Here is a 24,084-nt window from a genome sequence, read left to right on the forward strand (position 1 = left end):
CTATTCTTTTAAAGCCATATAGTTTGTTAAGATAGGTTGACATATTGGGGTTGAAGGAGATTTAGGAAAAAATTAATTTAGCTAGTAATTTCATTTATGGGGGTGTTATTTGCTTATTAACTTACACATGCCGTAACGAGAACCAGATTATTACCTGCATAAAACGTCATTTTCCCATTCCCATTACTTTGGATTTTGCATTACCTTATGCTTGGGCTTCCCTGGACACTTCTAGATTTTTCATCCTAACATTTCTATTTTTAGCCTAAGATTCAGGCTCTCCCACACTACCTCATTTGTCTAGAACTTGCCAGCTTTGCAGGCGGAGCAGGCATACGCTGTCCTCCTTTGCTCCCATACTGTGACCTCTCCCTCCTTTGCTCCCCATCTTTTTGCTGCATCAGTAAAAGCAACAGACCTATTTAAACTGTCATCTCTACTCTTCTACTGCTTTAAAAACTTACAAACAGCTGCCAGAGGAACGGACACTGTTTGATGTGCAGGACAGATGATGTTTGGTCTGGGAACATTGAAAACGCCGAATCTACAATTTCTCACCACCCTGTGCAGGCAGCAGTCATGGCTTTCTCCCCAGCAAGGGGGAGACTTTGAGTTCAGAAAAGGCACCACTGACAAATAATGCTTCTAGACATGGAACCTTAAAGGTAATTCCAGCATTGCTATAGCAGACAGCTATTTCTGCATGCATGAGCCTTCTCAGGCATAGTTTGGTATTTTCAATCTCTCTGTGACCTCTGTAGCTTTATTGACCTCATGGTAAATAAAAAGCTTTGGACAGAGAGATGAAAGGCAGATAAAAATATCACCTATGCAAATAAATACAACAATAGAACAATGATCCTTTACAGACTTTTTGGATTCCACCTTTGTAGACTAAATGGCACCTGCAGAATAAACGGTTTCCTTTCATAGGGTAACATGTGTAATTAATATGTGACTATTCCAAGTTTCCAGTATGTTTTCAAACCACAGTCCAAATATATTTACTTCACAATAGATGCACATATATGCTCACATTTCTTCCAGATCTTCAGTTTGTTTTTTCTCCTCTTCTCTACAACTCCCCTCCAGCATGATTTGTATCACGCAGAGACTGTGAGCCATGTATCAGCGTTAGCTTTTTGAAGACTACCCTTAGAGGTCATCATCATCCTTCTACAGAGTTTAAGACTATCAGATTGACAAGTTTAAGATTTAGTTAAATGTGGGGCCAATATATTTCCCATCCTCCCTCAATTTGAAAACATAACCCTCCCCACAGTTGGAGACTCTTGCACTCTGAGTGAAAGCGTACATTTGTCACTGATGCGCAAAGACATGAATTCTACCAGATCAAGAAAACACGAGGAACACAGAACATACTTTCAGCTGCGCAAGTCTGGCAGTCTGCAGTGCTGACTGAACAAAGGGGACCGTGCCAAGTCAGACATGGCACTCAGGATTTCCCCTCTGTTTTTCTAACATCACCTTCAATGTTTGCTACTCCACACACTACAATACAAGAAGAAAAAAAAAAAAGAAAAATGCTGAAATGGCTCTGCATATGTACCTGTTCTAAAGGGATGCTGAAAATCATTCTGCTGTCCTTCCTAAGGACTGAGGTGTGTTTGAAGCCTAGCTCCTAGCAAGGACTCTACAGGAAGCCTGGCTGCTGAACCCTGCTTAGCTGTCACCTTTGCCCACACACACGGTTTGGGTTCTCATATGAGCCATGAATTCACTCAAACTTAACTAAGTTTGAATTTTGGTGTGTGTCAGAGTTATCTTATAATCAATAACCAAAGGATCCCCACGAACCTCCAGCAGTGGTCTGATGATCCACCAGCTTCGTGTCACAGGCTGAAGGACTGTGCTTTCAAGACGTTACTCTCGTTTCTCACCCCAGCTTTCTGTCCCTTTAGAGGCACTGAATGATTCTGCGTGAGGGCTGATCCCGCTTACACAAAACAAACAGGCAGCACAAAACTTCTTCCCACCCCTCTTCTCAGGAGTCTCTGAAAGGTGGATCAGTCCCCAGATCCCATGCCAAGCATGTGGCTTCACACAGTTGCTTTGATATCACTGAGAGCAGTGCAGAGGCAGGGACTCCTTGAGCGACAGCCACTGCCACAGCTGAGGAGCTTCTGCCTTCCACCTTTATCACTGCAAGTTGGGAGCAGTATTTGGCTGCAAAGAATCAAACAAAGAATCTGCTCCAATCAAAGACTGTCTTTACCCATTATTTTTCCACACTTCCAGACAAGAAAAGAATCTCACTCTTTTGAAGAATGTTTTTCCTCTCTTACACCCTGACAGTTGCTAGACCCCAATGTCAGTCCAGCCCTTCTCCAGCTCACAATGATCCTATGTATTGGATATATATTTAGCAAAATTGAGTTAAATTTTAAATCACAACTTAAAAGCAATTTACAGCCCTGTAAAGCAAGCTAGATGTTGTAACAGAACAGAGAAAGGAGGTTTGCACAACTTTGGTTCCAACAAAAGCCTTCTTCAAGTCTTTGCTTTTGCTCTCAAGACAGCACGGCAGTGACACAACTGCAATAGCTTGTTTTTTCCTTCAGTCAAGTCACAGTTACTGTAGCTACTTGCTAATTATTACAAACACATTTGGCTGTAATACTAGAAGACCTCTAAAGCAAAACCCCTTATTGCTTGCAATGGTATCTGGCTTTTCAAGGCCCACTAGGACCACTCCAACATTCCCGGTGGGAGACAGCAACTGTTATAAATTTCCAACAATTTACATCCCCCAATCTCATTTCAGAGCAGCAGTGAGTCATTTTTCACACTGAGAACCTAGAGGTCTCTCTGGTTCCTTGCCTTAATTGAAATTGCTTCTGTAGTAAATACACTAAATAATTTCATTTGGTTTTTTTTATGATGGAAAGACAATATCTTCCAGAGTGAGCAAGATTAATGTCATTTGGGTCTGACCAGACCATCATAGAGGAGACTATCACACAAGAAACAAATACCCTGCTTTGTACACAGATGCTCAGTGTTCAATTTGTCTCCTCAGGAGCAGCCCCTGTTCAGCCTTCTATTATTGAGTTCAAAGCCAAGTCAGTAATACCTGCCTTGAAAAATGTTTAAATCTGTGCTTCTTGTGAGAGCTTGCTTTAGAAGATGCACATTTTAAACCAGACTGTGAACCTGAAACTAGGGATCGGTGTCTGTGGCTGCAGGTTTGAATCCACAGAGCCCTAAATGGGGCTTTGGGAACAACACCACAGGCAGGATGGAAAAATACGTAACTAGTTCTGTCCACTACAGTTAGTAACCCCAGCACACTTCAAATGTAGCCACTTCTCAAAGAAATAAGGAATATATTGAAGAGGGTTGCATTTAACCATTGGTTCTATCACATATTTCATAGAAGCTATGTTTCTGTATGAAATGCTACTACTTTAAGTTTTGCTGAGAGTGACTCTCCAAAGTCAGTTCATACAAAACACAAAGAAACACTGGCTTTTTGTAACAGTACACGGAGAAATACACATTCACAACAACAAAAGAAAGCGTAGGTACAACAGAGATACCCTCAATACAGACAGATAAAAGAGTCTAAAAGATTTGCTGAGGACTGCACAATATCGAGGCATCTTAAGATTCCGTAATTTTTCCCTTCCAACAAATTAGGAAATCCCACCTATGAGCCCCGGCCCCAGCAACAACTACGTTTATGGAGACATCTTACAGGAGCAGAGACAAACCCACCATCATAGACTTGTTTCTTGGACTTCCCATCCAGAAGTAAAAGCCTGGTTTAAGTGACAGAAATACGATTCAAAACAACTGCAGTTTCAGATCCACACCTTTCGGGTTTTATTACTGTTAAGCTACTGAACTTCCCAACTTCCTCTTTTTGAGTGAAATCTTATTTCTTCCATTTATTCCTCAAGTCAGGTGTTATTGATAACCACTACAAAGCATGATTTAGCATATGCAGATGTCAGGAATAAATAAGGAAAGTATGGATTTATTAGGATATTAACAATAGTTCACAATGAGACGCAAATATCCTTGCAGCTTTAATCAGACTTCAAAAAATAAAAAGTATTCGCCTTGGCATCCCGAAAACCTGCAGAGGAAAGCCATATGTGATGGTTTTCTTTACATGTGTTATTGAAACGGAAGTAAGTTGAGACAAAAGTAATCCATAAAATGGAAACAATCCAGAAGCCTTATCAGACATGAACATACTAACCTCCACTGAACTTCTCAGAAAAATAGCACACATAAGGAACAATACTGCACTTGTTTTGGGAATATATTACTTAATAGCCCTCTTCAAGCCGATTTTCTGTTATTCTGTGGTCTTTCTCCTTGAATGCCGTCTCATGAAGAGGCACAAAGACTAATACAGATTAGAACAATCTACGATGACGAATCCTTATGATTATCTGATTCTTTAACTGATATTTAAATGAATGTATGTTATCTCATAGCGCTTATGTAAATACCCTGCTATCGGCATACTTTAACAGGTGTATTAGAACGTGAGCATTAAAAAGGATGAAACACTAACACAGTTACTCGGTAAGACTTCTCAGTATGGAAACCTCTCTTTTTAAAGAGAAATACTACATTTAACATCTCGTCTACTAAGCAGCGTGTTCCACAGAGTGTCTTCTCTAGAGTATTCGGAGCAAGAACTTTCCTTAACAGGCCGGACTAGATGCTGCAGAGCAACCTGCAGGAATTAGGAACGGATCTGAAATTTCGACCAGTGGAATACCAATTGTATTTACGAAATGAACTTGCTGTCCTGAAGCTTGATGATCTGATCTGTTCACGCAGTTCATGCTTTCTGTTGTTCAGCCCTCCCGCAGCAAAAAAGCTACCAATCCCCATGGAAGTTGCTGTGTTACTGCTCCTAGCTGGACTCCTCATGGACAACTTTGAATGCCTCTAAGACACACAGGCTGATAAAAGAGCCCTGGCAGTGAGGTACATTTGGATGCACTGCAGCTCAGAAGGGAACACATTCAGGACTGCATGCTGTAAGCTGAGAAAAGGTAACTTGTAAAGGGCAAATGCCATTCTGAAGAGTCTGCTGTCTTCTCTCCCATGAATATATGCATGTTTTCACAGCTGCCTCCCTTCTTGCTTTCCATTTGTGACTTACCTCATAGCCAGAAGGACAGATATGTTATTCAAAACAACAAGAAAAAATAAAACATCAAAATTCACACTGAGACCAAGCTCTAGTCTGCCTCTATCACCAAATTTTCAGTTGCTCTCAGCACATATGGGGTCCCTGAAGCAGAAGACAGAAAACAGTGATAGAAATCAACAGAAATCTTCTCTAGAGAATGCCAATTCCAGTCCAAGCGGAAGTGTGTTGCACACGCTAGGAAAAGATACCGCCCAGGAACTGCATGATGAGCTAATCCTCCATACACTTTGAATCCACAGCCAAGTGAGCATTCAGGTAAGCACCAGCCTCATGAAAATCCAAGGCACAGACTAAGAAAACAGCAGAGCTAGCTTGTTGCTATAGTTGAGTCTTTGCAATCTTCCTGAAGTGCTACCATAAAGGCATTAGTGTAAAAATTCTCCAACCTTGCAACAGAGTTTTACTGCTACATCTCTCCGAGTCAGAATTCGTACCATGGTAACATGAACCTGTCAAATGTCAAAATGCCCTAAAACTCACATTAAAGACAAAGAGGAATCACCAAACCAAGGATAATGGAAGTCTGACACAAATAACATCCTGTTTCTTCTAAGAGTCGAAGGCAGACCAAATGCAGCAGGAGTGGACATCTCTGAGGAAGGGAACAGGAACAGCTCAAACAAGGAAGGCCAAGTGGGGAAGAGCATCTCTCATTCTGCAGCTCTTCAGATGCTCCGTCTCGAGATGTTTGAGTGCTGGCTCCTGACAAGTCTGCCGCGTGCCAAGCCGACCTGACAGAGGCTATAATTTTCCAAACCACAGGTCTTTTAGAGTTTTGTTCTCAGTAAACTCACAGGCAAGAGAAATGGGCAAAGTCCACTGTGCCTTCCCTGTGTTGCCCTTTTCTGCAGGCAATGTGAATGCAGCTGTCACAGACTACAGACATAAATTAACGCTGCTTGCTGTGAAGCAGCAGTACTGACTGTGCCTCCGTTTGGTCAAGGGGAGGTGCCGACTTCATTAGCAGAAACTAATGAAACTAACCCCATAATCTGAATAAATTAAGAATGAATTACTCGCTTATTTGCAGTATCCATACTGTAAATCTTCAGAAAAGAGAGCCGTAGTTGCAAAGATACATCTTGCCAATATGTGTTCCAGAACAGAATTATTTTATCCGTATGATAACAAAGCGTAAGTGTCTCACAGCTGAAACCATGGCTCCACTGCACTGGATACATACCTACAGGGGAAAAGATAGTTTCTGTCCTGCATAATATTGAATTTAATTAAACCAGACAAATAAAAGTGAGATGGAAGGTGCATTATTATCCTTGCTTCAAAGATATAAAACTACAAAACAGAGAGCAAAGCAGCCAAGGGCACACAGCGAGAATCCGTGCTAAGAGCTGGAAAAGGAACCTAGAGATCACCTGAAATGTAGCCAGTCTTCTGCATCAAAAGCAGATTCAGAAGGTAACAGCTAAATGAAAACGATGCTTTTACTTTAATGAAGAGCGTCAAGTGGACAGTTTTAGGACACTAACTCTAAGTACCACTGGATCAGACAGCTGCATGGAAATACAGCAAGAATTGAGGAATACACAGATGAAAGGTTTTTTACCAGCTTCCAACTACATCAAGAACCACATTATACAGTCAGTTCATACATTTATTGAGTTTTATCTTTAAAAAGGGAGTTTGATTTTCCATTTCCTTCCCTCTCTGCTGTCACTCTAACTGAAAACCTATTCCAAATACAACTGCCCTAATAATGCAGAATTTCCCCCTTATTGAAATAACTTATTCAACTTACACCTATATGGTTTTGTGCTAACACTGTCCTGTAGCTTCATAGCTCTTCTTGCTCTAGGTTGTTTATTTGTCAGTATTTACATACATCTCATAACTCTGCTCAGCTTCCATTTCATGAACAACCCAAGCCAAACTCTGCCTTCATAAGGCTGCCTACTTGTTCTTATCAGCCACTGTCCTAAGTACAGGTGGAGCATTTGTATTTCTCCAATCATGTGAGATCATTTTGACTCGACTGATTTGCTGAAGATCTTTGCTGTGCGGCACAAGACTCACAATTCATATACTATTTATTTCCAAACGCAGGCACGTCGATCATTCAGTCCCTTCAAGCTGGAGGGATGCCATCAGCCTTGGCTGAAGTTATTTCCATTCTATACTTGTAATCCTTTTAGCCGCCTTGCTTTGCCTTGCCTCCACAGATAATGTGAGCATTATTATTGGAAACTTAGCCAAAGTGGTCTTCTAGCTTTACGGTCCCCCATAAACTGGAGGTTACCCTTACTTTCTACCTTTTCCTCACTCAGACTGTAGCCTCATTTCATCTGTCCTTTTCTCTCATTTCTGTAAGTTTGGTCCGATAATATGCCAAAACACACTTTGCCCAATCTACACTACTGCTTTGAAACAAGGCAGTAAACCATGTTAGATGATACATCCTCATCAGGACATACCTTAGGTCTCAAAACATCACTGGACAAGATAGTAACACCACCATGTGCCAGTACTTTCACTGCAGATACCTTTGTTAACCCAGGGGCCAATTAATTTACGGCTTTGGTATCAGATGCACTAAGAACAGCCCTATTATTTTATTGTTATATTACAATAATTAAAGCTAAAGGAATAAACAAACCAAAGTGTAAAATCCTCAAACACCATTAAGTTTTTGTTTATGCCTCATACAAAATTAAGATTATTAAGAAATACTGCTCCTGAAAAGTAAATCAAAAGCACACCAGGCAGAGCCTAAGGGACTAAAAACAAAGCAATATCAAAAAGGGGCTGCTAACTCTGCTATCAAACACCTAATGCTCAGCTGCCCATCCAAGCTATCACAGCATTTGTTTGCTGTAGCTTCTCAGCGATTGCTAAAGTACCTTTTCTGCACAGTTCTGCCCTCGGGCTCCTTCCTCCCTCTCTCTCTCTTTACAGAGCTACTGAACACTGTCCTGTTCTGACAAAGCTCCCTGTATGATCTCATCCTGTCGTCCCCTTGTCTGGCCTCAGCTTGGCCTCCTGACAAAAGCAAAAGTAGCTACAAGAGCAATGAAGTTCAGTAGCTTGATAAAGTATTTAAAAATATAAATATTTCAGAAAAGTATTCCTTTTTTCTTTGGTTTTTTTTTTTTTTTTTTAATAAACACTGATCAGTGAACTGTTTTCCTTTAATAGCAGACTTTAAAATAAAGCTACCAAATCACTTAAAATCTACAGGAAGGACAAACGCAGCAGATATCATGCTCAGAAAAGGTCCAAGCAAGCACTATTCAGAAAGAAGGCCTTCTTCAGGCTCGAGGAATAAAAACCGGTGTACACAAACACCGATGCACTAACATACTAAGGGCGACTGCAGTTTGAAAGCAAATGAGCAGGCAGCCAACCTGCTGGGCCATTCCCTATCGGTGTCACAAAAAGGCAAAGGAATTTGCCGTGGAAGGTTTGGGGAGCAGCTGTCTCCAAGACAGACACAAATATTTTTCAAGGCTTTGTCATTTGTCTTCAGGGTAGGAACCGCTGTACTTGACCTCCTGCTGAGGCAGCAGCCCAGATGCAGCAGCATGGGCTAGAAGAATAAAAGGAGGCACAGCTATTATTTCAGGTACAAACACCACAAAGCAGAGACAAAAGGCACAGTCATTAAATCATCATTACTATTTAAAAGCACACATGACAACTTCTTAATACTTTTCATGCCACACGGGTCTCCCCTCAAGGCATTCTCCAAAACAATTTGTATTAGCTAATTGTTAACCATCCCAGTGGTCAAGTAAAACAAGATGAAAAAGCAGGACATAAAACACACTCTGGGCAACACCAAACAGTCCTGGATGGGACATGCTAAGGAGCTGACAGCTCTTGGTCCGTTCCCCTGCCTTCCCCCGGCTGAGGCTGTGCCACCTGAGAAGGCTGCTGTCCCACCCGGCTCCAGCCCCTCATCTCTCACTGCTTCCTCCCATGCTTGCCTGTACTCCGATCTGCCATCTGCAGCTCCTGTAATCACTCCTCGACCCCTTCAGCTTAGCAGGGAGCTACCACCAAAACAGTTTAAACCAACCGGGATGGCAGAGCGCAGGGCCAATTGCATGAGCCAGGGGTGTGGGTTTCCCATGGAGTTGAGCCAATTTGGCAGCTGGCTGCTCTGCCCTCTGTCCTCAGGCTCCAGCCCTCTTCCATCAGGGATAGCCAAGACCCTTGGGCATGGCCACGGGAAGCCTCGCTCTCCTGGGGCCCAGCAGAGAGCCAGCTCAGGGAGCCAGTCCAACAGAAAACAAGCCGTGCCAGCAAAAGCTCTTCTGCCAGTAGAGGTCCCTGAGAAAGCTCAGGCTGGGAATCACCAGAGAACAGAAGCAGGGCTACCAATTGCACCGGTCCAGCTGCCTCTGCAAACCAGCAGGCCTGAGGGCTGTCAGGCTGGGGTGGTCTGCCTGCTCCACATGGCAGAGCTGCGAAGCCCGCCGGCCACCACCGCCAGGCCGCTGCAGGCGCCCCAGCCTGCAGGACAGCAGTCACCCAGCCCTGTCCTAAGCTGTAACGAGGTACCATGAAAGGATTCCACGCAAATATTTTTTCCCCCAATGTTCACCTACTCCAATGCATTTTAATTAGAAAAGTTTTTTCCCCTTCTTACATTTCAGGATGACAGGCACTAAACAACATGGATTAAAAATGTTTCCAGAGCGATCCCTTTGGCAGCATTAAATTCATACTTGGAGGAATAAATTCAAACCATTGTAAATTCCCCATAAGGCTGGAGGAAGGGGAAAAACAAATGCTTATTCATTAAAAATAATGCCATTTGATATCTATGTCAGGGGACTTCTGTAGGAAAGTGACTGGAAGAAGTGTTGAAGGTGTCTTTCAATAGATGTAACAGAAAAAAGAATGAGTTACAACAACATGCAAGCACCCTTGACAACAATTCAAGCAAATCATGAAAAGCAGCTTTCAATGATGCACACTGTAAAGCAAAGGACAATCTCAACCTTTTTATAACAACTGAATGAGGGAGCAGAGTCCCTGTTGCTTTAGAAATCAGAAAATATTCATGCACTCAGATGTGGAAATTAACTCTTTCAAAATAAGTCAGGTTGGTCTGAAATGACCTCACATTTGTAAACCCAGCCTGTCAATCTTTGAGTTGCCCATTCGGTGACATACCTCTCTCAGATCGTATGTGACGCTGACACCCTTAGAGTAGGGGTATTTCACCAAATACGTTACCATATGCCCCAAAACATGGGTATTTAATACCGACAGTAAGAGAGCTAAAAAACACTATCTGGATGGGCATGATGCAATCCCTGGAATAACTGGTGAAACAACTGTATTCAGGGTAAAACTAAAGTCGTTGTGAAACCAAATAGTTGAGATCATTGGAAATAAATTAGTTGGATATGCAACTGGGAAACAGGAAGCAAAATGAAGGACTGAGAAGGTTTTAAGAACACACTGAGAGAAGAGCAAGAGCTTGTTACAAGCTTTCCCAGTATTGTATCAATTAACAATAGGAAGACTGAAATCTGTACCGATTGCTAGGATAATGAGTTGGAAAAAAAAAAAAAAAGCACATATTTCTAAGAAGTGATCAAACACCGACATTGGGCTTTTATAGGACATGATCACCAACTAGTGGCTTTTGAGACTATCCCCTCATCCCAGGCCTAAAGGAAAGGGACTACAACATTAAAAGATCCAAAGACTCACAACCTCTCCTTCACTACCACACTGATAGAGACACCCCTCAGGAAGAACTGGCAAGAGAGGGAACATGACTACTTTTGATGGGTATATTTCAAAGGAACTAATGTTTTAATGTCTCACTTTATGCACTTATAGCTAGAAATCCTCATTTGACAAGCTTTAGAAAAATCAGGAAGAAATGTAATAGCTAACTATTGGAGAAACTTACTAGAAATCCAGAAAAAAAGGGAAATTGTGCCTCGTCAACTGAATGTTTTATCTTCTACACAGTTTTCCCAGATGAAGATCAGACAACTTACTTGACATTTAGTAAAATTAATGATATATTTCCCATATGAAAAATAAATCAGGAAGTCCAGTGAATATGCCTTGATGTGAAAGCCACTTTTGCATAAGGAACTGCTTAAAGCACTTAGGACAAAAGGTAGCCAAGAGAAAAGAAGCTTGGGGATGATAAAAACTGAAAAGGAACATGAAAAGAAATGTTAAGACCCTATCAGTTGACTACAAATTACTGTTTTGGAAGAAGGTAACCTTTTCTGATGTCCTAAAACGGGGACTGCATAACAGTTTAGTACTAAGCAGAAGTTATCCATGCTCAGTCTGGAATGGAACAGTTCTCTGCCTGTTTTCCAAGCCAGTGAACACTATGTTGACATTCATCAGCTAAGAAAAGGAGAACCAGAATTAAATGCTCCAGTTAAATCAAACACGTGAGAAGCAGAAACACCCTAAAGTGCATTTTCTACTTTTCCTGTACAGAGAAGCAGTGGCAATGCATCATGATCAAATATTGCTACTTGATCAGAGCCCTGTAACAGATTATTGCCATAAAATACTGGAAAAATGGCTACTTAATACTATACCTATAGTGTTGCCACCTACTCTTGGCTCAAAATTCTAAAGCTAATGACTAGGTGTACGAGAAACCACGGTACTTCTTTGTACAGACATATGCAGTCAAGGAGTAGAAGTTTGGTAACAGATACATCAGGGAGTGCAGAATGGCTGTGAAAGACTTAGAGGTTGACACATGGCAGAAAATCAATGGTTTACCAAGATGAAGGGGCCTAAGCGTGTTCATTCCCACCGTGAAATTACTGAACATCAGTGCTTCTGGAAGTAACATTTCATCTATAAGATCAAGCAGGGCAACAAACAGCACTAGTTGGGGAAAATACAGATTTCTGAAGTCACATATCCTCAGAAGAGCATGCCATCGAAATGCTAAAAGCAGCAGCACTGTTACCACCAAATATGCACTTGGTTTTGGGATTGTTTTTTAAGGAATGCAAGACAGTCGCTGGTAGCATTTATTTAGAATATGACCACCCAAGAATCAGTAATATACCAAGAAAAGGCTTTTCCTACCAGCTGATTTTGGAGTGAATTTGTCCCTGTTGGCTGCACATACTGCCAGTAGCCTGTATCCAAGATCCAAGTCAAATCCTTGCTGAGCTGCCACTCGACTAACCACCTGCAAAGGGAAAGAGAGAAAGCTTCATTAGGGGTTACTTGACCTCTTTGCAAAATTACATTAACCCGCTTATCAGCACCAATATCAGGGAACTGAATTTGCTGTGACAGCCACAGTACAAACACGGTGTGAGGCATTGCTCTCCGGTAGTTTCCAGTGCAAGCACGGCAAACCAAACACAGGAGCCTTCTGGGGATCTGGTTATTTGACCACTCGCCAGATGAAAGGCCTAGTAGTTCCATGTAAGTTGGAGACACAATGCTTTTCCAGAAGAAATAATACAAGATAAATGTATGCAAAGATTGTACAGAATTTATTTTACCGTACTTGAGCCTTTAGGATGGGAAGTCCCTAAGTCTGCAGCTCTGTGTCACAGGCGGTTCCTGGCCCTGTTCTCAAGAGCAGCGCCCAGGTCCTTTAGGTTAAAACGCCCTCCTCCGCACTGATGGGCAGCGCTCGCCTCCGCTGTGATCAGCGTCATGGTTGCTGCATTTTAACAATACTGTATTGGGAAGCACATTCACTACAGGTTTAGAATAAACAGGCCTGTGAAAGAGTATTTGCCAAACACATTAAACAGGGAAAGAAGTTTGTTGTTGGGTTTTTTGGGTTTGTTTGGGGTTTTTTTGGACTTCTCCTGGAGATGGCAGCTGATCTAGAAGGAGTAGCAAAACTAGGCAAATCAAAGACCGGGGTTAAGGACACAGTCAACTGTTTCTCCAGGCCATCAACTCAGCTATCAGCCAAGAATGTATCTGCATGAAAATCTGCATAGTATAAACACAATACTGCGGGGTCGTTCTGGCAAACTATGCTAAAGTTATACACAGCAGAGCTTTTATATTGCCTTCTAGTGGCACAGGATGACTTCAGACTCAGAGGCATAGATAAAAACAGATTACTCTTAACATTGCCATTACTGTTTTGCATTGAAACAATGCTCAAAGAATTCCAGAAGAAACAGAACACCATTTCCTTGTGTGAAGCAAAAGAAAGTTCCTATCCTAAACAGCTTACCATGCAAAAAAATTATCTTTTTCCCAGCCCCATTTCCATCTGAAAGTTTGTTTCTAAATTAGTGACACTGCAATTATCTGTGGCCAGGACTGGTTCCCCCCAAAATGCAACAGTATGGAACAGAGTGAAGAGCCAACATATGTGACAACCTACAATGGTAAATAAATGCACTATTCTGACCTACCTGCTCAACACTATTACATGAATCTTATTGTTCCGAACTTTTTCCAATAACCACTTTTCCTAATTAACAATTAAGAACCCAATTTCTTTCTTAAGAAAGAATTAGCATGGATAAAGTTCCCAGGTAGATTTTTGTTGTTCTGTTGTTCCTGTTAATTTAGAAATTACAGATTCACAGGAAGTGATGAGGTGGGGATGGCCCCTCCCTAAATTTTTTTTAATCCTCCCAATCTCAAAACTGAGCAGTAGAGACCTTCAGGGAAATGAAATGAGAATTTGGGATAATCAGTACAGTAATACACGACGCTAGACTACACCTACTGTCTCATCTCCTGTTTCTCTTTACAATTACAATTGCAAGTTATAGATAGGAAAGAAAAAATTATTTGCAAGAAAGAATGCAATTATTTTTGATAAATAAAAAAACATTTCCAGTTTGGTAGATCAGCCTTTAATCCTTTACACTTGCAAGTTTAACTGTTGTTAATATCCCGTCTAAGACTCTGGGTCCAAATTTGGAAATTTAAGATAAAATAAAAAAAAAATAGAGCCAGAACAACATCAGACCAACAAGATACCTCATATTTCATGCTAGGTAGCAATAGAAGTGAAAACTGGTGGATGGCTATGAGAGCTGGAAGACACTTATGCACTTGGAAATCGAACTGCTTCCCTTTCCCACTTCCAGAACCACCACAGTTCAGGCACTGATGGGTGGACACTAGGGAAGGGATCAGCAGGAAGCAGACAGAAAGCTCCTCTTAAAAACCCCATCTTGTTAAAGGCTCCTGAGGGCAATGTCTCATTAACGTGTAAACATTATTTAAACTCCTTAAAGGCATCACCTACTGTACCATCACGGAGGAACACACTTCAGAGTGCTACTCAGGTCTGCAGAATAAAGGAGAAAGGGCCCTCCCATTTTCCCTTCTGAAAAAACACATTATCATTGAAATATTTACTTTGAAACTGGACAGGAACGCAGGCAGATACACCTGCTCAGCAGCGAGTGTACGGTAACTCGCAAAACACATTGTCCGCTTCTACGCTTGGTTCATCTCCAGACGTGAAGCTACCAACACTGAGACCCTGCTGGCCAGAGGCCAGACCACTGCTCTCAACTGACAGCTTGCTAATTACGGAAAAAATTCTACCAAGTAACTCAGGAAATACAGAGAATCGTAAAACCCTGAGCCCATGAAAGCCAGTCTACGACTGCAATACTGAATACTACGTCTTCACTGAATAGATTGCAAAGTCTGGGTCAGTCCGAGTCCTAACAACGGGCGGAGGCCTAAGCTGTTACGCTCTCATTTCACATCAGTTTCCTTGTCTTAACTTCCCCCACCAGAGAAAACACTCCTCTGTACCTCACGGCGGCCCAAAGCAGAGCTCCCAGATGCCAGAGCGTGCAGCCCCGACACCGACTGCAGCCCGACAGCCATGGCACCGTCCTGCTAAAGCCTGCCTACCTCAAAGCGGGTGTGGCTACACCTTAGCAAGCACTGCAAGCAGAAGACTAAGCACAAAAATGTAGAATCTGAATTTGAGAAGACAGCTAGTCAAACTATTACTTATTGCTCAAGTTTTTCATGAAAAATGTGAGGAAAACAAATGGCAAATTCACTTTAGCTAAAAAAAAAAAAAATCTAAATGTGAAAGAAAGTGTTTCTACTGACAAACTGCACAAAACCCCTTTCCTCCTCTCAAAAGAGGAACAACAAAACCCTCAGCTACTTAACAGAAAACAGACATTTCTAATAAAGTTTTCATTTTGCCAAGAGTTATTTTCCACCTAAATTGTTCTTCTATGCACTCCGCTAAATGCAGAAAGAGCCTCTGTAAAACAAACCGGTGTAACTGTGCTCAAGAGGGCTTTTCCCTGGGCCCTTCTCCCCGGTCCTTGCCTTTTGTACACTGCTCCTCAGCCACCCCCTCCGTCAACACAAATAGGGTGGTTCACTTTTTATTTCCAGTTTCTTCATAGGCTTATGAATTTTTGCAGTAACTGTATTTAAAGTCTGAAGTCTCTCTTCCAATTGTGACAGCTAAAGACTTATTTTTATTTCAAAATGAAAGTCAAACAGAATGGATCATATATCCTCCAACGACCCCTGTTTCGGGTTGCCTACAACCGACATCAGGCATTGCTCACTCATACTTGGAAGGCTTTCCTCTGGTGAACCTGTATGCTAGGGACCTCCTGGCCTTTTAAATAAACACTGAGATTTCTCAGAAACAAGATGACAAATGTATCATAGGAATATGATCCAGAAAATGCAAAGAACTAACTACAAGACATTTGGTAAGTTTAATACATTCAAGTCCGCAGACCCTGCTGAACTTTACCTTGGAGCGCCTCGAAGGCACTAGGCTGGGCAAACCTTCTGACTGCTAATGATTATCTTTGGCAATTCATCCAAGACAGAGACCTTGGAGGCATATCAAACCTCTGGTTTTAAGATGCTAAAAAGGTGAATCTCAGAAATTACAGGTACCCAGACAGACCACAAAACAGATTTCTAAACAAACATTAAGTGAGTAATAGAGAACATAATCGTGAATCCATCAGCACTGTGCAGTTTTCTTCTTCGATAACTGCCCTTCTACACGTAAGGACGATAGCGGATGTAACGTACCTTAACTCTAATATGCCTTTTGACATGGGCCTGTATGACACTGTCATAACAGAGGAACACAGCCCAGATTACAGCAGTATAAATTTTACTCAGATTATTAATATGCCTCTGTCAAATCATAACTTGTACTGGATACAGGTAATTTCTATGTACTCAGTCATGACTTGGGACAATGAAGCAGAGTAAATTGCAAAACTTCTAGATGATAACAGGCAGAAGAGTCTGCAAACACTTACAGGGTAAGAGTTTAAAATAATCTTTATAAACTGGCAAAATGCTCCAAAAACCAGGCCAAAACTACATATGAAATACTACAGGTGGGAAAGAAAAATCAAATGCCCAAACAGAAAATTAGGAACACACAGAGGAATTCATCTGCTCAGTGCACAAAGGACTACAGGTAAATGCTGGGAAAATGTTCTAGGTATTAAAGATTTTCAAGCACTGGAGCAGGCTGCCAACCCCTGGAGCTTGGTGGGTAAGGGGCTTTACAGTAGACCAGAAAATATGTATACGACATCCCATCCTGGGGAAGAAGAGCAGACACCGTGCTCCCTCAGGTCCATCCCAAGCCGAATCTCAGCGATTTCAGACAGCTGCTGCTGACTGGAGCCACCCAGCTCAGTCTGACCCCTGTCCCAGGAACTCCCCCAAGCTTTAAACCTCCTCTGATTTTGATCGTACTCAGTTAACAGTGCTGCTCAGATGGGACCAAGTCAACACAGCTTCAATTATCCGTTCAGTGTTACAGCTGAGTGACGTGAGAGCGCTTACAAACATACTCAGGCTTTCTCCAACTGCTAATTCAAGGTGAGCACATCGGCAAAAGTTCAGACAACACAGGGGCAGCACCACGTGTTCAGCTGTGACTTCACTGTGCAATGCTGTAAGCGTGTATCTTGGTTGACCTAAGCATACGTGCCATAAAATTCAGTTGAAAAGTAGTGCATTTAAAAAAAATAGTATACATAGTTGCCAGTGATACCACAATCATAAATTGAGAAGATCATTCTTTCTCACAGTTGAGAGAGGTGCTTGGCCAGCCCAAGGTTCAACACTTAATATTTCTCTATGTTATTTTACAATAACAGTTTAGACAGACCTTATAAAAGCCAGCCTATTTCCCACGTATGTTTGTAACACCTAGCTTTTATTTTAACTCAGATATGGTGCTGACAACTATTTCAAGCTGTGTCTTTAAAGGAACATATACCTTATTTGCGAACAAACGTTATGGTAACATTAACTGCCAGTAAGAAAATCTGATCACCCCAAACCTTTGAAATATTTGATCTGAATAATATCACATTCATAACTGAGACATTGCATTCTCTGCCTGCGACAGCTCTGCAGAGCCCCAGATGCCTGAACTCTCAGTGTCATTGACAGTGAGGGAAAATTATGAGAGTTAGGCTTTAATAGCATGAAGAGCAGAGGAATTTGGTTACCAATTTCTTTTCTCTTTGCTGAATTTAACTGCAACACTTTTTTTTTTGTCTTTTTCCATTTGCAAGGTGAAGGAGCTACACCATGGCAAGCTCTGCTCCCTGCCCTTGTCATCACACCACGAAGTACTGGAACAATGTACCTCTTAACCTAACAGGCCTGCTAATCAAGAGAGCTATATGACTGCTTATTACACAACTCCCTTCCCATTATGTTGCACTTTCAATGAATCTCTTAACTAGCAGCAGTCAAGAGCACCCCCCCCTGCTGGCATTAGAATGAATTTTACCAATTCAATTTGCTGGCTGCTCAAAACTAAAAATGCCAGCTGATTGCTAGTTCAGACGGCTCTGTGTTCGGCCACTTGTGCATACTTGAAATTATCTGAATGCAGTTTGAAGACTACAGCAGAAATTTTGTAATTAGAATTCTGCAATGTAGATGGTAATTTTTCCCCCTCAGTAACACACAAAGATCAGATAAACAGGAAGCAAATTGAGGAATTTTGCAACATGAATAGCGATCTGCCTCAAACAGAAAAAAAAAAAGGCGGGGGGGAGGGAGGAAGAAAGCTTTGTGATCTGAAGTCCTGGTCTGATGAGACACACTCCAGTTGCAGAAGGGCTGCCTCAATACAATCAATGCAGGTGAGTAAAGTTATATATCATTAACTAGTTTCTTGCCTTTCATGCTTGAAAAGAGACATTAAGCAGGTTCTGCAAATGTAAGAGACCCTACAGTGCCCTTGTATTCAAACTAGTGTTTTCTTAAAATGGATTTTCCACCCCATAAGGTGAATAAGGACCAAATTTTCAAAATGAAATAGACCAGCATCTCTGCCATCTGCTACTTTTCTTGACACTCCCTACAACATTGAAGTAAAACATGCTGAATAAGGCTGTCTCCTCCTTCACATACTTTCCTCCTCTGCATGTCTCTAACAACCATCAGCACAGGGCAGAAGGTCACTATACTCAACCCTCTCCATCTGAAATTTTCTCCCAGAAGGAAAGATGCAGGGATTTTGCTTTAATTAAGCCAGCTGATCACTGGGTCACTGCAATACTGTTGCCGCCTGAGTCCTGGCAGACTTTGAACAACGATACGGATGGAATATATGGCCATCGGATGAAGCAAGTGATACAGGGATTCCAGAAGCTTTTTGATTTGGACAGCAACACACCTCAAACGAATATTTTAAGGTTGTAAGATGCCTTGACTAACTAAATAAAGTTTAAAAAGAGGCTTTAGGACACCACGAGGTCATACGACAGCCAGTAACACCGAGTTATCTGGTAGCATTATGAGCGGCTCTGAAGCAGAGTGTTCTGTGCCTGCTGGCTGTACTCTGACGGTACAGCACGTACACAGTCCTGGAGTGCTGCGATGCACTGCAAACACACAGACCTGTGTGCTTAGCAAATGCAGGGAGACGATGATAGAAGCAGAATTTCTTCCACGTGAACTTTTTGCTCTGGAAGTCTTGTACACAAAGACTAAACACAATATTTCTAGGGCTCTGGTGGGCAGCTGCGTCCTGCCATTTTCTGGCTATAGATACGCTGAACCAACTCTTCCATCTGTAATTACTCGCATTCAGATCATAACCTGATTTGAAATCTGCTTTTTTAATGTCACATATTGATTTTCATTACAAAGAGAACGAACCCAGCCCGGTGTGAAGCCAATGTAGCAGCAGATACCTTGTGAACACATTAGCGTTAGCTCGACTTTGCTGTTTCTGCTGTCCAAGGCATCCTATGGTGGAAACTTGATGTTATTCAAAGATACTGTTCTTGTATTTTTTTCTTTTTTAAAGCAATTCTGTTTTTCATTACATATCGAATGAGCTAAAATAGATTTCTCTATCATGAAACTGAGAGCAGCTGTTTTTCCTAAAATGACCTAAAAAATCTCAACAGTCCCAATCCCAGGATTTTTCAAAGAGAAAAGCAGTTCAAAAGATTATTGTACCATGTATTGGTATCACTAAAAAAGCAGATACTTCCATCAGTTTAACACAGGTTCTTGTTATTTCAGCAACTCCCTTCAGCAGTAGAGAGATCTAGTAAGAGCTACAAGCAGCACAAGAGATTTAAATGAAATCTATAATCTTCAGGTAGAGTACCAGTCAGACTACAGCTTTGGGTGGTTTTGTTCTTTAATTTAAAGAGAGAAATTTCTTAAACAAACATGCGTGAGTTTCCCACATCTGATGACTGATGTCAACCCAACATTTGAAGCAGAAATCTAGAACATCAAGAAAGCTGGGGAGGGGGGAAGCATTTTTAGTGACGATTTCAGCATAGCTTTATGTGGTCAAACTGGGGTAGGAAGTGCTCTCAGTTGGACCTAGCCATGGTGGTCAGAACGCCCAGTTTTCACTAGAACAGCTCTGTTACGTTCAGTGCTTTGGCCAAGAACTAGCTCAGGTGAGCACACCCTGATTACCTAAATTCTTCCTACTGTCCAAACCCCTTCTGGTGCTGGATTTTACTTTCTTAGACTAAGCCTCTAGGTACAGTTGCAGAGTAACTGCACACAGCTGTGCTTCTCTCGCCCTTTTGTTTCACTTTCCGGCACGCTAAAGAGCCTGAAGAACGATGAACTCCGTGCCTTGAAATGCTGAAGCACAGTAAGAGAACAAAGCAGTGCCTTTAATGTCCTTTGCTGAAGGCAAGTCAGTAAATCTGACCATTTTGCTCTCAGCTGTCCCCTCATTCCCATTTTTGCTGCAGTGTCGACACAGAAGATAGCCAATGCCCTCAGTAAGATCATTTACATGTTAAACTGCTTGGCAAGAGCAGACCTATGGGATGAGACTAGAGTGGATCTGAGAAAAGGCAGAAGAGTGTGAGACAACCTTGTCCAACCAAACCAGGGTTATTTTAACTGCTGTGTAGTAACCAAAGCTGTTTCTTTCAGAAGATGATATGGTAATGCCATATACAGTTCATTTTTAGAGAACTATATTCTTAAACTTATCAAGAATATGAGCCTTACTGTAACATAATCTCATGCCAAAACTATGAACACTAGAATCAGAAACTGTTTCAATCATAATCAAAACATAGCTACGTCTGGTTTGTGGAAATCGTAGGTGTTTTTAATCAGCTCCCTGTACCACTATGCAAGAAGTAATGTTACATGCCAAAGTACACCATACCCATTGCTATTTCAATAATTTATAGAATCAATGATTTCAATTGTAATTCAGATTTCTGGCTTACAGAGAGTTCTATTTGATTTAAATAACTACTGCTGAAAAATAACACCTAGCTTTCCCTGGTGAGTTAGAAGAGAGTTTATTGTCTCTGAGAAAGATGATTATTAGTTTGCATGAGTTCCATCAAAGCTGTTTAAAGGAACCTTTCTGCAGCCTGTAGCTTGCAAAGAAGAAAACAGATTCAAAGCTGAGCCCTCCCTCCTTGACTTTTATCTGTTGAAATGCGTTTTCTTTATAAACTTGTATTACCTGCTCACTTTGGCGATTTTCTGTACTGGGTGAGCACAAAAAGGTAAGCTCTCAAATTACTGTCTGCAGGAACTGTCTGAACAGAACAGGGATGCACAGGCAGTCACGCACATTTTTGCCAGAAAGGGCACAGCTTTTGGGGCTTAGTTCAGGGAAAAAAGAATTTTTATAGTACAAGCCACAGGTTTACCCATGTACCCTAAGCCTTTTCTCTTTGACTGTTTGCACTGCACAGAATTATTCCAGTTTTATTCATAGGCCTTGACAGCATCAGCCTAAGTTCTTTATCACAAGCAGAAGTTATTTCACCTCTAAAAGTGCAATCATTTAAAGTATCCTATATAACAAACACAAAGTATTTAACTAGCTAAACAAAGCCTGTTTACAGGCCTTATTAGACACCTCTCTGGTAAAATTTTAGCGATTTTACCAAATCCTGAGTATGTTTTTGAGATAAGAAAACCATTCCTATTATCCTAATCACAATGTCACTGGAGCCCATAATAGGAAATTTCACTCCAGTAATATCAAGTACTGCTGATACGTCAAAACGATTATCTGCTGCTAACAGCCAGCATGTATACTGTGCACATCTACTATTCTAAAAGAGGAAAAAAAAAAATCACTGAAGAAAAACTAACTCTAGAAACGTGTTGGCGTTCAACATGTGTTGTCTAGCTAACTCATGAGGTTTTCAAGTCATCAAGATTTCCGTAAAGTGCTGGCACTACCATTTAAGCACAGAAAACCTTCCGTAACAGCCTATTCTATATATTATTATCAAAAACAGTGATTCCATAAGGGAAGCTGTAGGCTTTTCTGCTGATGCCCAAGCAGAATATTTCCAAGACAATTCTTCTGCATCCACTCAGGGTGCGTTGGACTGGCAGCAGGAATAAAAACATACTGGTGTAATAAAGTGAACCAGGTACTGCTGAGCTACTGAGAGTGCAATTATGGAGATGGTGTGTAGGATACACAGAACTACTTTCTAAGAACCGCTTCTTAAAATTACAGCACAATTTCAAGATTTAGAGCAATTTTTTACTTTGTGTTAATAGGATTAAATTTAATTGGCTAATTTTTGCAAACATATTATAGGTCATACTTAAATGATGCGAAGAATCTGTTATACCAGAGGTACCACTAAAGTGGCTATTCGTAATACAACAGATCTGTTTCGATGCTCTGTCATTACACCTGATCCATTTGAACTTAGCAGTGTATGAATGGAAGGTTTGTTCACTCCCGAGAGCGCTTGCCCTTCTGCGGTCATGACATGTTAATAATATCCTTCAATTTGGATTAGTATATACCGGGTTATCTGCTAGTAGGATATGATGATTTCATATCCCTTGACGGTTCCAGAATAGTTTAGTATACCACTTTTTCCCTGGTCAGGGAGCTAATAGAACAGAATGTCATAAAAGACAAAAAAAAGCCCCTTCCGTACACTACAGAGGAGAAGTCTTATAAGCAAGCAAGCATTTTTAGTCTTTGTAGAATTTCTGGAGTAGATGCACTTGCCTTTAGGAATCCAGACAGCTCAAGTGTTGTAACGACGGTAGAGACTACTTGCTTTAAAAAGCATGTCGAAAAACATGGAAGTTTTAAGGGAATGTGGTTTTGAAGGTCTTTTTAAAGATTGACAAAATAAAACAATAATCCTGTTTTAGAGGTTGAACAGACTTTCATACTGATTTTTCATTTTTTCTTTTAGCAGAATCCTCACAAAGAAGAACACTGATAAACTTTGTCAGCATTAAGAAAAAGTGGCTCCTGATAACAGAGAACATAGAGCTAAGCAAGCTAATGCTAAATTTTAGTCATGATATTCCAGTATTTCAGCTGCCTGTCACTTCTTTGCAACTTTCTGAACAATTTCCCTGGAAGCAGACTGAAGTTCTACCATGTTTGTTGAACTAAGGTAGATTAACACATTTTCCTGTAAGAGGACAACAAGCCGCAACATCAACCTGTGCAAAGTTTTGAAGAAAAAAAGAAAAATTATTTACAAAGAAGTTACATATGAGCAAGCTCAGAAAAAAATGAATTTTTAAAAGAAAAAAAGGAACAAATGAGACCTTGCCCACTGTCCTGCTAGACAGTAGGAAGAAACAGGATGTATCTCCCTCCTGGGGTATGACCACGTAGCTAAGCCTGTTTAACAGGAAGCAGGAAGATGGATGTACGCAGGGAGAAATTAAAGAATACCTTCCTTAGAGGGACTTTAAAATTAGGAACAAGGAACACATATTCATTGCAGTTTATATGTATTCTGCAAATCCTGTATATTTATCTAATGCAAAAGAAGCCAAGCAGTTAAGTTCCTGTGTTTTTTCCTTGTTAAGAATATAATGAGATTACAACATGTGATAAAGACGCTGCTTCCAGGCGGTCCTGCGCTGTGGACAGTGCTCTCCCACAACAAGCTTGGGGAAGGGGGATTTCATGCCTCCCTGTTCAGATTTCAGGGAGGAGCATGAAGCAGAGCACTTCATGCTGTTCAAATCTTAACAGTACTTAGATAATAAGGATTTTTCTTCTGTCTTTCTTGCCACAAGAAAATACAGTATTTTCATGTCAAGAAACTCTGATAACCAGGTATTGTGTGTCTTCCCTCAGTCATTTTCATGGAGCATTTCCTTCTCGCTTTCTCTGTGCTCTGTGAAGACAGTAAATCACTAACAGTCAGACCTTACTTCGACCCTGCGCTTGGGCAGGGCTGCAGGTCTGCTTATGCAGAAAGAAAAGATTTAAGCAGGAAGGAAGTCGCAGGTCAGATTCACAGTGTTCTAGCAGAGGTCTGCAGAGAAATACTGTGCACAAGCTGCCTAAGTATACTTGAGCTGAATGTCTCCTTTCCCAGACACTAACCTGAAAATGCTAGCAAAGTTTTTTTAAAAAAGTATAAATAAAATATGTTTATGGTCACATCAGATCCTACGTACAGTTTTTTTTGTGACTG

General features: G+C 41.2%; 1 protein-coding gene across 7 annotated transcripts in view; it reads right to left on the reverse strand.

Annotated features, from left to right (window-relative positions):
* ZMIZ1 (zinc finger MIZ-type containing 1) overlaps window positions 1-24,084 on the reverse strand; it is a 358,035-nt gene that overhangs the window by 117,831 nt on the left and 216,120 nt on the right. For all 7 annotated transcript variants that reach the window (XM_075109305.1, XM_075109304.1, XM_075109303.1 and 4 more), the window contains one exon: window positions 12,251-12,356. In XM_075109305.1, the coding sequence (XP_074965406.1) occupies window positions 12,251-12,356 (106 nt within the window). The remainder of the gene's footprint in view (window positions 1-12,250; window positions 12,357-24,084) is intronic.

The sequence above is a fragment of the Phalacrocorax aristotelis genome, chromosome 14, assembly GCF_949628215.1.
Source record: "Phalacrocorax aristotelis chromosome 14, bGulAri2.1, whole genome shotgun sequence".
In the NCBI taxonomy this organism is placed as follows: Eukaryota; Metazoa; Chordata; class Aves; order Suliformes; family Phalacrocoracidae; genus Phalacrocorax; species Phalacrocorax aristotelis.